We start from the raw sequence: 13,648 nt of genomic DNA on the forward strand, positions 1-13,648 counted from the left end.
ACGGAATATTCTGACATATTCTAACAGTTCGTGAACTTCATAAGATAGCTTTAAATACATATTGTTTAAATTACGTCAATCATTGATATTGTCTACATTATTTTAAACATATTCTACATCCGGGTTAGTTTTGAATGATTTAATAATTTTAGGTCAAAAAATGGAAAAGATTGTTTATCTAGAACTAATACTCGAGAGAGATTATGCGAGTTTAAAATCTCGATTCTCTTGCCAGCAAGACGGCCAAACAATTTCTAACGTTCCATGTCTGTCGGCTAGTGGCGATCTTTCTTGTTTAGACTTGATTGATTCTAATAATTTTAGAATCCTCAATCCACTAAAAAAGTGCCTCAAGTTGAGTACTTTCCTGTCCGACTGCTCCACAACTGTGTGTGGGATTGTATCCCTAGGTGACTCACTATTGTGTCCGCAGGTGCCTACGCAGGCGCCGAGCGAGGAGAGCGGCGGCATCGCGAGCGGCTCCAGCGGCTACTCCGAGCTGCTGTACGCGCACCTGCTGGACGCGGACGGCGCGCGCCTGTCCTACACGCACTACACCAGCCGCGTGCCCTACCGCCACCTGCTCGACATCATGTTCAACCGCCGCGTCTACATCCAGCGGAACAAGGTACCTCCTGGCTCCAGCGGCTACTCCGAGCTGCTGTACGCGCACCTGCTGGACGCGGACGGCGCGCGCCTGTCCTACACGCACTACACCAGCCGCGTGCCCTACCGCCACCTGCTCGACATCATGTTCAACCGCCGCGTCTACATCCAGCGGAACAAGGTACCTCCTGGCTCCAGCGGCTACTCCGAGCTGCTGTACGCGCACCTGCTGGACGCGGACGGCGCGCGCCTGTCCTACACGCACTACACCAGCCGCGTGCCCTACCGCCACCTGCTCGACATCATGTTCAACCGCCGCGTCTACATCCAGCGGAACAAGGTACCTCCTGGCTCCAGCGGCTACTCCGAGCTGCTGTACGCGCACCTGCTGGACGCGGACGGCGCGCGCCTGTCCTACACGCACTACACCAGCCGCGTGCCCTACCGCCACCTGCTCGACATCATGTTCAACCGCCGCGTCTACATCCAGCGGAACAAGGTACCTCCTGGCTCCAGCGGCTACTCCGAGCTGCTGTACGCGCACCTGCTGGACGCGGACGGCGCGCGCCTGTCCTACACGCACTACACCAGCCGCGTGCCCTACCGCCACCTGCTCGACATCATGTTCAACCGCCGCGTCTACATCCAGCGGAACAAGGTACCTCCTGGCTCCAGCGGCTACTCCGAGCTGCTGTACGCGCACCTGCTGGACGCGGACGGCGCGCGCCTGTCCTACACGCACTACACCAGCCGCGTGCCCTACCGCCACCTGCTCGACATCATGTTCAACCGCCGCGTCTACATCCAGCGGAACAAGGTACCTCCTGGCTCCAGCGGCTACTCCGAGCTGCTGTACGCGCACCTGCTGGACGCGGACGGCGCGCGCCTGTCCTACACGCACTACACCAGCCGCGTGCCCTACCGCCACCTGCTCGACATCATGTTCAACCGCCGCGTCTACATCCAGCGGAACAAGGTACCTCCTGGCTCCAGCGGCTACTCCGAGCTGCTGTACGCGCACCTGCTGGACGCGGACGGCGCGCGCCTGTCCTACACGCACTACACCAGCCGCGTGCCCTACCGCCACCTGCTCGACATCATGTTCAACCGCCGCGTCTACATCCAGCGGAACAAGGTACCTCCTGGCTCCAGCGGCTACTCCGAGCTGCTGTACGCGCACCTGCTGGACGCGGACGGCGCGCGCCTGTCCTACACGCACTACACCAGCCGCGTGCCCTACCGCCACCTGCTCGACATCATGTTCAACCGCCGCGTCTACATCCAGCGGAACAAGGTACCTCCTGGCTCCAGCGGCTACTCCGAGCTGCTGTACGCGCACCTGCTGGACGCGGCCGGCGCGCGCCTGTCCTACACGCACTACACCAGCCGCGTGCCCTACCGCCACCTGCTCGACATCATGTTCAACCGCCGCGTCTACATCCAGCGGAACAAGGTACCTCCTGGCTCCAGCGGCTACTCCGAGCTGCTGTACGCGCACCTGCTGTCTATTACCTCCATGATTTAAATATTTTTAAATGAAGAAATAAAATGTTGTCATTAACAATATTTTTAATCTGTACTGAAACACCAACTACAGTACGTGACGTCATTTGTAGGATCAAGTATTGGCCGCGTTCCACTAAGCCTACGCAACGCTCGCATCATGTTTTCACCATGCCGCCATACTGCGAGTACGCAGCTGACGCCTGACACTTAACAGCGCCTAAATGTGCGTTCCATTTATAAAATTCGCCCACAACGCTCGCGACGTTTTTTACGTTAGTGGAACGGCAATTTTAGCGGTCGTGGTCGATGGCGTTGTGGGCCTTAGGTGGAACGCGCCCATTGTTATTACTCCAAACTACACTTTCAGATAACGTTGTGTTTTGGTGGGATTTTTAAATAAACAATATTAGAAGATGATTTTGAGTACCTAAAAGGCTGTAAATAAATAAAATTTTATTTTTTATGAAAATAAGTATCCATTAGGATTAATTTAAAACACTTTCTGAAAATTAATCCGATCCCCCATTGGTTAACTGTTGTAATTCATCGAATCCTCTCCCCTCTATTCCCGTTTTCTTCAGAAATGTAACGCGATAGAATAAAAATTCAGTGTACAATATATAATTTTCAACCATTTTTAACACTATAAACATTTTCCAGGTGTATAAAGTGGGTATAGTGTTCAACAAGGTCGGCTGGTACCCGATGGGCTCGTGCGCCCAGCAAGTAGCAGCTGAATCTGTCTTCTTCAACTTCGGTATTGGACACAGCAGCGACTCAGTGCGGGATGGACTGATACGATCTATTATATTCACTTACTAAACTAGTCATCAATAATGTTGGTAATTTATCGAAAACTGTCGCGTTCAAAGAAAAATGTTAGAAAGAAAGTGGAAATTAAAAAAAATAAGCTGTCATCTGATACACAACTCCAATATTACAAAGAAATCACTATATTTCGTTACAACAGTCAAAACAATATTGTTCTCTCTTTCATGCACTTTAGATCGGCCGCGTGCGAAGGAGACAGGACTATTTACACCGTAATCTCACGTTCAGTTAACTACACAAGCGCCAAATGCAATGCATATCAAATGTCAGTTTTGACAATTTATCTGTATAGTATTAGGGTATGGTTGACGAATGTTTCACTTGATTTTGACCAAAACTTGTTATATAGGAGCGTTCAAGTATTGTGTATTTGTAATGAATAAACATATACCACATAATACTTGACTATGTTTTGGTATAAAATACAATGCAAAGACACGCATGTCTTTGAATCTTCAAGAAATGGCATTGTTCCAAGATTGTTAGATTACTTTTTTATTTTGTTCTCTATTCTGTAATTTTTCTGTATAAGAAGTTGGCGTGTCTATGAATATTTTAATATCATACTAATTTTCGTAACTCTAAATGGACTTCTTCAAAACCCTTCAGTACTTAATAATTTAAAAGCGAGTGAAAAAAAAACTAATAATACGATACTTTTTTTGTAAATTTCAACGGAAAAATATTTTTAAGAAATCAAAATTTGCAAAGAAAACTTAAATATGTTTGTGACGATGGAAAGAAAAAAAAAGTATCCTGTTTTACGTGTATCACTTGAGTGTATAGCGCTTGAGATGTATACCCTGGACATGTTCATTTAACAACTTTATAATTTTTTAAACTTTGATAAAAGTAAACTTTTCCAAGTAAAACAAAAGAAAATATTTATTCATATTATTTTAAAAACCATTTGTGATCTTGATTATTAAATGTATTTTTGACGTAATAAAACTTATATAAGAAAATATTTTAGAATATAAATTTGAAATTAAAAATGAATTTTTCCTTTCCATAATTTTGTTGTTTTAAAAATATGTAGTTGTGTGAATGGATTTTTTTTTCTAATTTTCTACTTGAAAATATGTTTTACATATTTCGTTTAAAAAATAAATAAATTATTGAATTGTTTTCAATGTGAGTGTAGTTATATGAATTAGTTTACATTCTTAAGCTAAATATTATATATTATAGTGATAAAATATAAGTATTTAATTGAATAATAACTTTTTGTTTTATTAATTTTACGAACCCTTAATCTTTAATCAATGAATATTGTTGTTTTTGGCTGTAAATAAAATAATAATAATAATAAATCTTTATTTCTTCAAACGTTAGTACATAATATTAACACATATTACATCAGTTATATTTAGTCACAAAAAGAACAGTATGTCTCTGGGATTCCACACATTAGGATTCCCTGTGTCGTGGGGTCCAGTCCCTTCCATTAGCTTAATACGATTCCGTTAGTTTAAACAAAAACAATGCATTTAAAGAATAAAATAAATGTTTGGTTGTAAAGAGGTAATGTATTTTAAAAGCTAAAACTATTGATTCCCATAAAATGAGTTGTTACTGCACAGATCTATGTGTATAGGTAATCTCATTTAATTATAAAAGAAAAAAAAAATGAGTGCAAATGTAATCCGCGACTGTTGCTGTTAAGTGGAATTTTTCCACCCTTAAGGGTAAGGGGCCTGTAAACGATCAAATTATTTGTCAAATTTTTGTTTGACAAACGTGTTTGTCAAATTTTTTGAAAGTAGCTATGCAAGCTTGTTTGATGTGTTTGTAAAATAATGTAAATGTTTGACGTGTATGATGGTAATTTTGATTCACGGTGTGTTTGATAAACCTGTTTGATAGTGTGCAACTGTGTTTGTTAAATAAAATCTCAGTTATCGCCTTAAAACCATGAAGAACACAAATGCAGTGGCTGTGTATTCCTTTAGAATTATAATATTAGGAACCGGAATGCTCAGGTCTTTGTAAAGTGATATGTATTTCTAAATTGTCGTGCCAATATTTTCTAATTTTCTGGTGTTTTGGGTATTTGGAACATAGAAATACTTATTGTTATTATGTAATATTTATATTTATTATATATTTGTTATTTTGGTTTCTAGGAGTCATCAGTTTATTTGATCTATTGGTTTGATCGTATGCACTTTTGTTTGATGAAAACATGAAGTTTGACAAACAAAATTAACAAACAAATTTTACAGTGTGGCTCTTTACACCGGAATAATTGTAATCATAATAATTTTTTACAATGATATACTCTATACCTATCAATGATGTATGGCTGTGCAATGCACTGTATATACGACGTATGCCGAAGTATAAAGTAAATCGTTTCAAGGTAATTAAAAGTTACCTATGAATTTTATTTGTTTTTTAAATTAATTATATTCACGTTACTTTTTAACATACATGTAGAAAAGGTGCCTCGCAACAGAAGATAAAATCTATATTGAAAATTAACTGTCATATCTATAGCTGTCTTCGTAAAGCGAAGGCTGTCATTTTGACTTTTGTCATGTTGGAAGTAGTGAAATTCCAGTTCCCAGTCAGTTGTTTAGTTCCTTGATTTCAAACATATTATTTTAATTATTTATTGCTTTGAATAAATAAAAAGACTGATGTGGTTTTATTTAGAATTCAGATAGTAGCTATAAGTCGGTGACGCTACTTAATATAAGTTAAATAGATGTTATAAGTGAAGATGTCTCGCAATAGATGTGATGGGTTACTGGCGAAGGTCGATTTTCCTCTTTATACGCTTCAGACTCTCACGAATCGTCATGTCCTCGTGGCCGGAGGCGGCGGAGCATCGAACACGGGTGTAGCCAATGGATTCGTAAGTGTTGTCATTCGTGCCACAAAGAAAACATGCGTCTCGTAACTTTATTTCTATACGCGTCAGCAATTTCATTATCATGGATAGTTCTTGTTTACTTACAACATTCATATGACTGTAGTGTATTGAGGTGAACTCGTTTGGCTTGCAGGAAATATTTGAACTATCACACAATGGAACAAGGTTCGTCGCTGAGGAGGTGATGAGGTACGAAACGGGACCAAATGTGGTGATGACATGTTCTGTACAAAATGTTCAGAACAGGATATACCTGGCCGCGGGTCAGGAGAGTCATTGCCAGCTGTATAAAGTTAATGTTAAGATGGTGGACGCCGCAGAGATGCGCCGCGGCAGTTTCCGCGCTGAAAACGGTCTCGTGCGTCGTCGCCGCACTATATCCGAGAACGACAATATATCAAAGATGGAAAGCCATAACCACACAACAGACAAACGGATGTCTTTCGAAATAAGGCCTTGTGATAGCGTACAAACAGATTTTGGGTAAGGCAATCATGCAAACCAAAAGCACAACTAAATTAAGTTATCTATACTAATAAACGGAGAGCCACTTTTTTGTTCGGTTATACTGCAAAAACTACTGAACCATTTTGATTGGAATAATACTAATACCATAAGATGAAGCGTGTTTCGGAGAAGGTTTTAGTATATATGGTGGTGATTACTTATGGTGTAAAAAAATATGACGGACAGAAGTCTCTATTAATATATATTGTGCTATATAAAGGCTTAATTTTATTAAGCTCTGATCCTTCTCCTATATAGGGAAAGAGGTCTATGCCCAGTAGGGATTTTACAGGCTGAAGTGTATTAATTATCATGTAATAGAAATTAGAAAAAAAACAATGATTTGATTCTTTATATGAAAAAGTTTCCTTTTGGTGTACACTTTAAAAAAATTACTGCGAGGGTAGAATTTATTTTTCATTTATCTTACAATACACAGTCAATTTGAACATATAGGATTATCATGCTAAATCAAATTATAATGAATTAATCTATGTAATTAAATAAAAGGAAGAAATAAATTTACAGTACTGATCCCCTGCAACGAGTTGTAACTATCAGTCACGATGGTAAACTCATGGCTACCGGTGGAGTCGACGGCAAAGTTAGGGTATGGTCATTTCCAAAGATGCAACTACTGTTCGAATTACAAGGACACGCAAAAGAGGTAAGCTGGTATTTTATTTTTAACTTTCTATGCCGTACGGTTTCACCTTAATTTGATGCAAAAATATAATAAAATATTAATCAGCCTAATAGCCTTCCTCACTTAATGGACTATCAAACATAAGAAGACTTTTCCAAATCAAATCGGTAGTTTAGTGAGATTAGCTTGTTTAAACAATAAAAAATTTATAATTAGTATACACATTTATCAAATTAACCCAGATATTTATATCCATTATTATTTATTATATGATTATGATGATTATACCATTATAGAATATAGCTACCCCCTCTCTTCCCGTGGGTGTCGTAAGAGACAAAAGAAATAACACAGTTCCACTACCACCATGGAACTTATAAGGCCGACAATTGGCGGGATAGCCATCAAATTGCTAGCTTTTTTTTGTTTTTCTTTTTTTTATAAATAAATAGACAGGCCGAAGACGGGCAGCAGTGTTTTGGGTGTGACAAAGCCCTGCGGTCACCAACCCGCATGCCCAGTGTGGTGACTATGGGTAACACACATGAGTTCACGCCATTTTTGGCGCGAACTTGTGGAGGCCTTTGTCCAGCAGTGGACTGCAATAGGCTGAAAAGATGATGATAATGATAAATGATGATGTTTTATCAAATAGTTCTATTGTGATAAGATGATGGAGAGGTCGTTTAAGCAATCTGTTGTCATACACATATCTGTTGTTGTGACACATTTTTATATAAGATAAACAAAATAAACGTCTCACACTTAACTGCATGAGGAATTTCTCCTGTGTGGGAGGTTTGAAAACTTACAATATACAAGAATTAATGCCCACACCTTGCCAAACGTCTGTACGGCCAATACAAATTTGAACATACATGAACATAAGTATCACTGGTAAATATGGAGTGTTCGACTCCCTAACTGTGTTCCTTAAAATGTTACGCTTCAGCCTGTAATGTCCCACTACTGGGCATAGGCCTCTTTCCCCATGTAGGAGAAGGATCAGAGCTTAATCCACCACGCTGTTCCAATGCGGGTTGGCGGATATATTCCCTACTATGAGTAACGATCGCTATCAGGTGTACATGATAATAACCGGGACCGACGGCTTAACGTGCTTTCCGAGGCACGGTGGGGAGACTCACAAGGACTGCACAAACACCCAGACCACGGCAAACACGAGTATGGCCAATACAAATGTATGTCATGAGTGGGGATCGAACCCGCAACCGCGAGCGCATCAGGCATAATCCATAGCTGAGACCGTTGTGCCAACGCGGCGTCAAATATGGTATCCTGTAAATATTAGAGATCACTCGATTATTTATTTTATTGCACATGGAAAAAACTCCTACTCCTCCTTTTAACTCCTTTTTTAAATTTTACTTTGTCAATATATGAGCTACTTTGAAAACGTAATTCTGCATAACTGTCGAATACTATTTTTCTCTAAAAACGTCGAAAAATTGAAATATACTAACTTTTGCATACAAGTAAAGAAAAGGATAAAACCGTATAGTATAAATTGTAAATTATAGCCGTGCTTAGCGCTCACGAAATGTATTATGCGACCGATTATCATTATAGATCGTCTTTTTTAACAGTATCTCAGGTATTTAAGACTTTCTTGTTGTTAAGTCAAAAATATGAATAGATTTTTAGCATACGTATCAACAAGAACAATATGAGAATAAATATTAAAACCTGTTTTGACTTAACATACTTGAAGCATTCATAGTTGAGTGCATTCCTTTTGAAGGTTCTATTTTACATCACATTCTGCAATTTCCGCATAAATATTAGTTCTGTTTTTTATTTATTTATTTCTATATTTATATATATATATTTCTTTGTTTCGAAATATAAAATATGTGATACAAAAAACTTTGTATAAAAAATTAAAGTACACACAACAACATTAACAATGAGCTAGCTTATGTTCGCCATATACATAGATTTTTTTTATATCTCATATTTTATGTTATTAAACTGAATAAATTTTTCCAATTTTTGTAACATTTTCCATTGAAGTTCGAAGGCAGTAGCAATATGTTTTGTAGCCTATAGCCATCCTTGGTAAATGGGCTATATGATACTAAAAGTTTTTAAATTCGCTCCAGTAGCTCTTGAGATTAAAATGTTTAATCGAATTATACTACTGTGATGTAATAATAAAACATGTATGTCACAGTCCAGTAATATAAACACACATATTACAGTGATACAGTGAAGACTTGTTTATCAAGGACTTCAGTTGTAGGGTGTTGTAATTACCTTGATTTATTAACGAAATTATCTGTATTTTTATCCCTATATCAGCTGACGCGACTGATGCTGTTTTGCAAACTGTCAAACGCGTGAAGTTTAATAAATCCTTACATTTTCTAAAAGTTTCTAATTTTCTGTGATATTTTATTAAATTTTACATTCCTTAAGAACCTTCTATTATTAGAAAACTTAAAAAAAATCGCCTAGAATTGATCAAGATGTTGACAGATATGTTATCTTTATTTTAGGGCATATTTCACCATTTGTGGATAACGCTATTTGATTGATGACAGTATCTGACAGTAAAAAGTTTTTATGTCATTATCCATTACAATCGAATTCTAAAATATTGATGAGATATTTCTATTCGCATATATTAATCATAAAATTGCAGTTTAGGGGGTAGTGTTTGATTGTTTTCTTTGTAACTACACATACGGTTTAACCCATTGACAATAATTTTTTCTTTTTCTTTTGAACCCCGACTTCAAAAAAAGGAGGAGGTTACTCAATTCGACCGTATATATATATATATATATATATATATATATATATCTGATTATGGGATCCCAGAGAAATCGAGGGAAACTCTCGAAAAGCCGCATAATTTTTTACTGGGTGTACCGATTTTGATGATTTTTAATTTAATCGAAAGCCGATGTTTATTACGTGGTCACATTTAAATTTCATCGAGATCTGATTACAACTTTTGGAGTAATTTTTGATAATACTTATTTACTCGAAAATTTTTTTGTCTACCTACGTTGTATTACTTGTCGATATAATTGAAGGCGGTTTTTCTTCGTTTACCTGCGAACAATTATTAATTGAACGTTTTAAATTAGTCTTAAACCCAGAATGTCATGGAAGAACAAAAAATTGATGAAGTTAATTTAGTCTCAACTATTCTTAAAAGCCGACTCTACTTCAAGTTTCTCGTTTAATATTGAAATGAAATTAAACTTTTCCAGCTCGATGACCTAGACTTCAGCCCCTGTGACAGTCGGTTAGTGAGTATAGCAAAAGATGGTCAGGCACTGGTCTGGGATACCAAAACGAAAAAACCCCCACTTCTCAGCTTAACGTGTCAACCGCCAAATGGAACTAAGTACCTTTTTAGACGATGCAAGTAAGTTTGCTTTATTAGAAGTATACATTTTTTGGTAATTAAATGTGACAACCATTCTGTGGCGTGGAGTAGGGATTAGAACAAAATTACTCTGTTCACTTTCCAAATTATTTCCTTTAAGGAGAAGGATTAGTGTTTTGTCAGCATGACTTCACTGTAGTCTCTAAATCTTTGGATCAGTGTTGTCACTATAAAATATTAATTTATAAATTCAGTTTAGCTGAGTGCTTCGACAATATGTAACATTAATCCACACAATTTCTTTCTGCGTACCCCATGCAGTGTTTCTAATATTTTTTACTGAATCGCACATTGTGTCAAATTCAGCTAGTCGAGTAACAGGATTGATAAGAAAAAAAAAATAGTGACTTAGTCATTGGTGATACCTTAAAACAGTAGAATGAAAGAATGCCTACTTTTTATAACCAAAATAAATGATAACTTCTAGATTCGGCGACGTCGAAGATAGGAAAGGCCAATACAGAATGTTCACCATAGCAAACCCACTGGCTCGGTCTGGTAAACAAAAAGGTTTGGTCCAGCTTTGGGAGCCCAAAACCGGCGAGCTGCGTAAGACCGTGATGGTGATGGAGTCTCTGTCCGCGCTTGCCGTGCGAGATGATGGCAGGTTCGTGGGCGTGGGGACCATGTTCAGCGGTTCCGTGGACATTTATATAGCATTCAGTTTGCAGGTAACTCATCCTTGTAAAAATTATTTTCAGTATTTTTTTATGGGTATTTAATGACCTGCAAATGTTTTACTACGAATTTTACTATTAAGTACAAGGGCAGATTAAGGGGAGGGTATCCGGGGCTTCAGCCTCGGGGCTTCTACAAAAGAGGGATCCCTACAATAGAGGGAAAAATCTTTTAAAATCCCAGGAGTAAGCACTAGTAAACAACTTTTCTTTGGACATTTTTTTGCTGTTTTACTTTCACCTGTAATTTAATTATGTAAATTCTTAAATATATTTATAAAAAAAAAAAAAACGATTCATCTATTGGTAAAAAAATTGACTGAAAACAATTGTTAAATTTATTTGGAAAAGAAACTGGCAGGGGGCTCCACATTAGCGGCCTTGGGGCAACAAAGGATTGTTACGATTAAGTACTAATGTCTTCCAGCTCGTTAGCTTTCGTTGTCAGTGGGCAGCAACTGCACATTGTCCATTTGTTTGTAAATGTGAGTGTAACGCCCCCCCAGCGCGTGCTGCACGTGTCGGGCGCGCACGGCATGTTCGTGACGGGGCTGCAGTGGGTGGGCGCGCGCGGGGCGCCGCTCACCGCGCGGAGCGAGGCCGCGCTGCTCTCCATCTCCGTCGACAACCGCCTCGTCGTGCACACGCTGCCCTGCCCCGGTGAGCGACACACACACACACACACACACACACACGCACGCACGCACGCACGAACGCACGCACGAACGCACGCACGCACGCACGCACACACACACTGCAGGCTGCAGGGCAGCGTGTGCTCGTCGTGCACACGCTGCCCTGCTCCGGTACAGATACACACTCGCGTGCACACGCGCACACTTGTGTGCACGCGACACACTCATACGACACATATGCACACTTCGTCGATCTGATTATCAAAGTTCGTAACTACAAAGGATTACAAAGTTCGTTACGTAATGCGACCTGGGATATTCAATTTATTTACTTTATTTAATTATATTTATTTAATAAATGATGTATTCGTTTTTCGATTGAAATAAAAAATTTAACAATCGTAACAAAAATTTTTATATACCCGCCCATTTATATTTTTTTGTAGCACGAATAATTATAATTTATAATAAATAATATATAACTGAGGTAGGGCACATCTGGAAATTTCCTACTCAAAATATGGAGCAGCCCGACTGGGGCAGTACCTCGACTTTACAGAAGATCACAGCTAAATAACACTGTTTTCAAGCAGTGTTATGTTTCTATTGGTGAGTAAGGTGACCAGAGCTCCTGGGGGAAACTGGGGATGGGGTCAGCAACGTGCTTGCGATGCTTCTAGTGTTGCAGATATCTATAAGCTATGGTAATCGCTTACCATCAGGTGAGCCGTACGCTTGTTTGCCGATCTAGTGACAAAAAATAATAAAATAGGTCAATATCATGAGTATTTTAAATAAGAACAACAGCTTACAGGCAAAAATTAGGCGACCACTGCAAATTATAGTAATATTTTCTGTTTTTTAATATATTTAGTCATAGACTCTTATTACAAAAAATAATTATAATTCCATTTTATTCAATTATTATTAATAGTTATTTTAATTTTATTTCAGGTACCGTTCCTGTCTGGGTTGCCATTCTACTCATCGTATTTGTACTATTCTGTACCTTCTGTTTATGTTCATATCTAGGTATATAACGAAAAATATATCATAATTTAATTTTGTCAATATAAATAAATATTTGTAAGAATGTTGGGAATGTTATAGGTTTAATTTAATAGGAAAATGGCGAACATCAAGATATCGTTATAATGAATGTTTGTATAAATAGAATCAATTAAATGAAGTGAGGACTTGAGTTTGTTTTATTAAAAAGAATCTTTTCTTTTTTGATATGATTGCTAACTTTTGCATCCCGTGGTTTTGGTAAAAAGGGTCGTTTTCTTATCTAAAACATAAATTTTCATATTTTTAAACATTGAATCGGCATTGAATCAGCATTAGCGACAATTTAAAGGAAAAAATGTCAAATACCTTTGTGCGAACTGTAATCCCATTTTTGCTTATCCTTTTGAACGCCATAGTAACATATACTTGACAAGGGCTTGCGAGTCCTGTGCGCCAACAACGTCTATAGGTGACAAAAAACCCGGATCACAAAAATATGAAATGAAATTATAAAAAAAAATATTTCTAGTATTTTAATTCAATATTTCTGAAAATAGAATATCCCTGCAACACTTGAGTATAAACAACAAGTCTTTTAGAGCTAGACGTACTGAGAAACATTGAAATAAAAACATGCATTCTTATTCCACGTAAATGATATGTCCAGAACGCCGAAGTCATCTAAAGTTGACCGCTAGGGATGTGACGCAAGAGGTATAAATAATAAATAAATATGTATAATATACACACACCGTCATCTGTTCCTAAAGTAAGCAACTTAATGCTTGTGTTAAAGATAACAGCCGACTGGTATAGCTACATTTTTTTTTTGATAAACTTACATATGTATAAGTAATACATATATAAATAAATATATATTACACCCAGACTCGGGGTGGGAATCGAACCCACAATCCCCGGAGCAGAAAG

At 38.4% G+C, this 13,648-nt stretch overlaps 2 protein-coding genes across 2 annotated transcripts in view; both read left to right on the forward strand.

The window, feature by feature from the left end:
• LOC123669294 overlaps positions 1-3,523 on the forward strand; it is a 29,722-nt gene extending 26,199 nt beyond the window's left edge. Inside the window, exons 9-10 of the mRNA XM_045602904.1 lie at positions 434-787; positions 2,773-3,523. Of these exons, the coding sequence (XP_045458860.1) occupies positions 434-787; positions 2,773-2,934 (516 nt within the window). The 3' untranslated portion in view covers positions 2,935-3,523. The remainder of the gene's footprint in view (positions 1-433; positions 788-2,772) is intronic.
• A 2,130-nt stretch (positions 3,524-5,653) lies between these two features.
• LOC123668844 (prolactin regulatory element-binding protein) lies at positions 5,654-12,906 on the forward strand. Its single transcript, XM_045602538.1, has 7 exons — positions 5,654-5,803; positions 5,955-6,304; positions 6,857-6,995; positions 10,217-10,374; positions 10,823-11,066; positions 11,579-11,732; positions 12,662-12,906. The coding sequence occupies exons 1-7, from the start codon at positions 5,669-5,671 to the stop codon at positions 12,745-12,747; spliced, it is 1,266 nt and encodes a 421-aa protein (XP_045458494.1). The 5' UTR covers positions 5,654-5,668; the 3' UTR covers positions 12,748-12,906.
• The last annotated feature ends 742 nt before the right edge of the window (positions 12,907-13,648 follow it).

Source organism: Melitaea cinxia, chromosome 3, assembly GCF_905220565.1.
Source record: "Melitaea cinxia chromosome 3, ilMelCinx1.1, whole genome shotgun sequence".
Taxonomy (NCBI): domain Eukaryota; kingdom Metazoa; phylum Arthropoda; class Insecta; order Lepidoptera; family Nymphalidae; genus Melitaea; species Melitaea cinxia.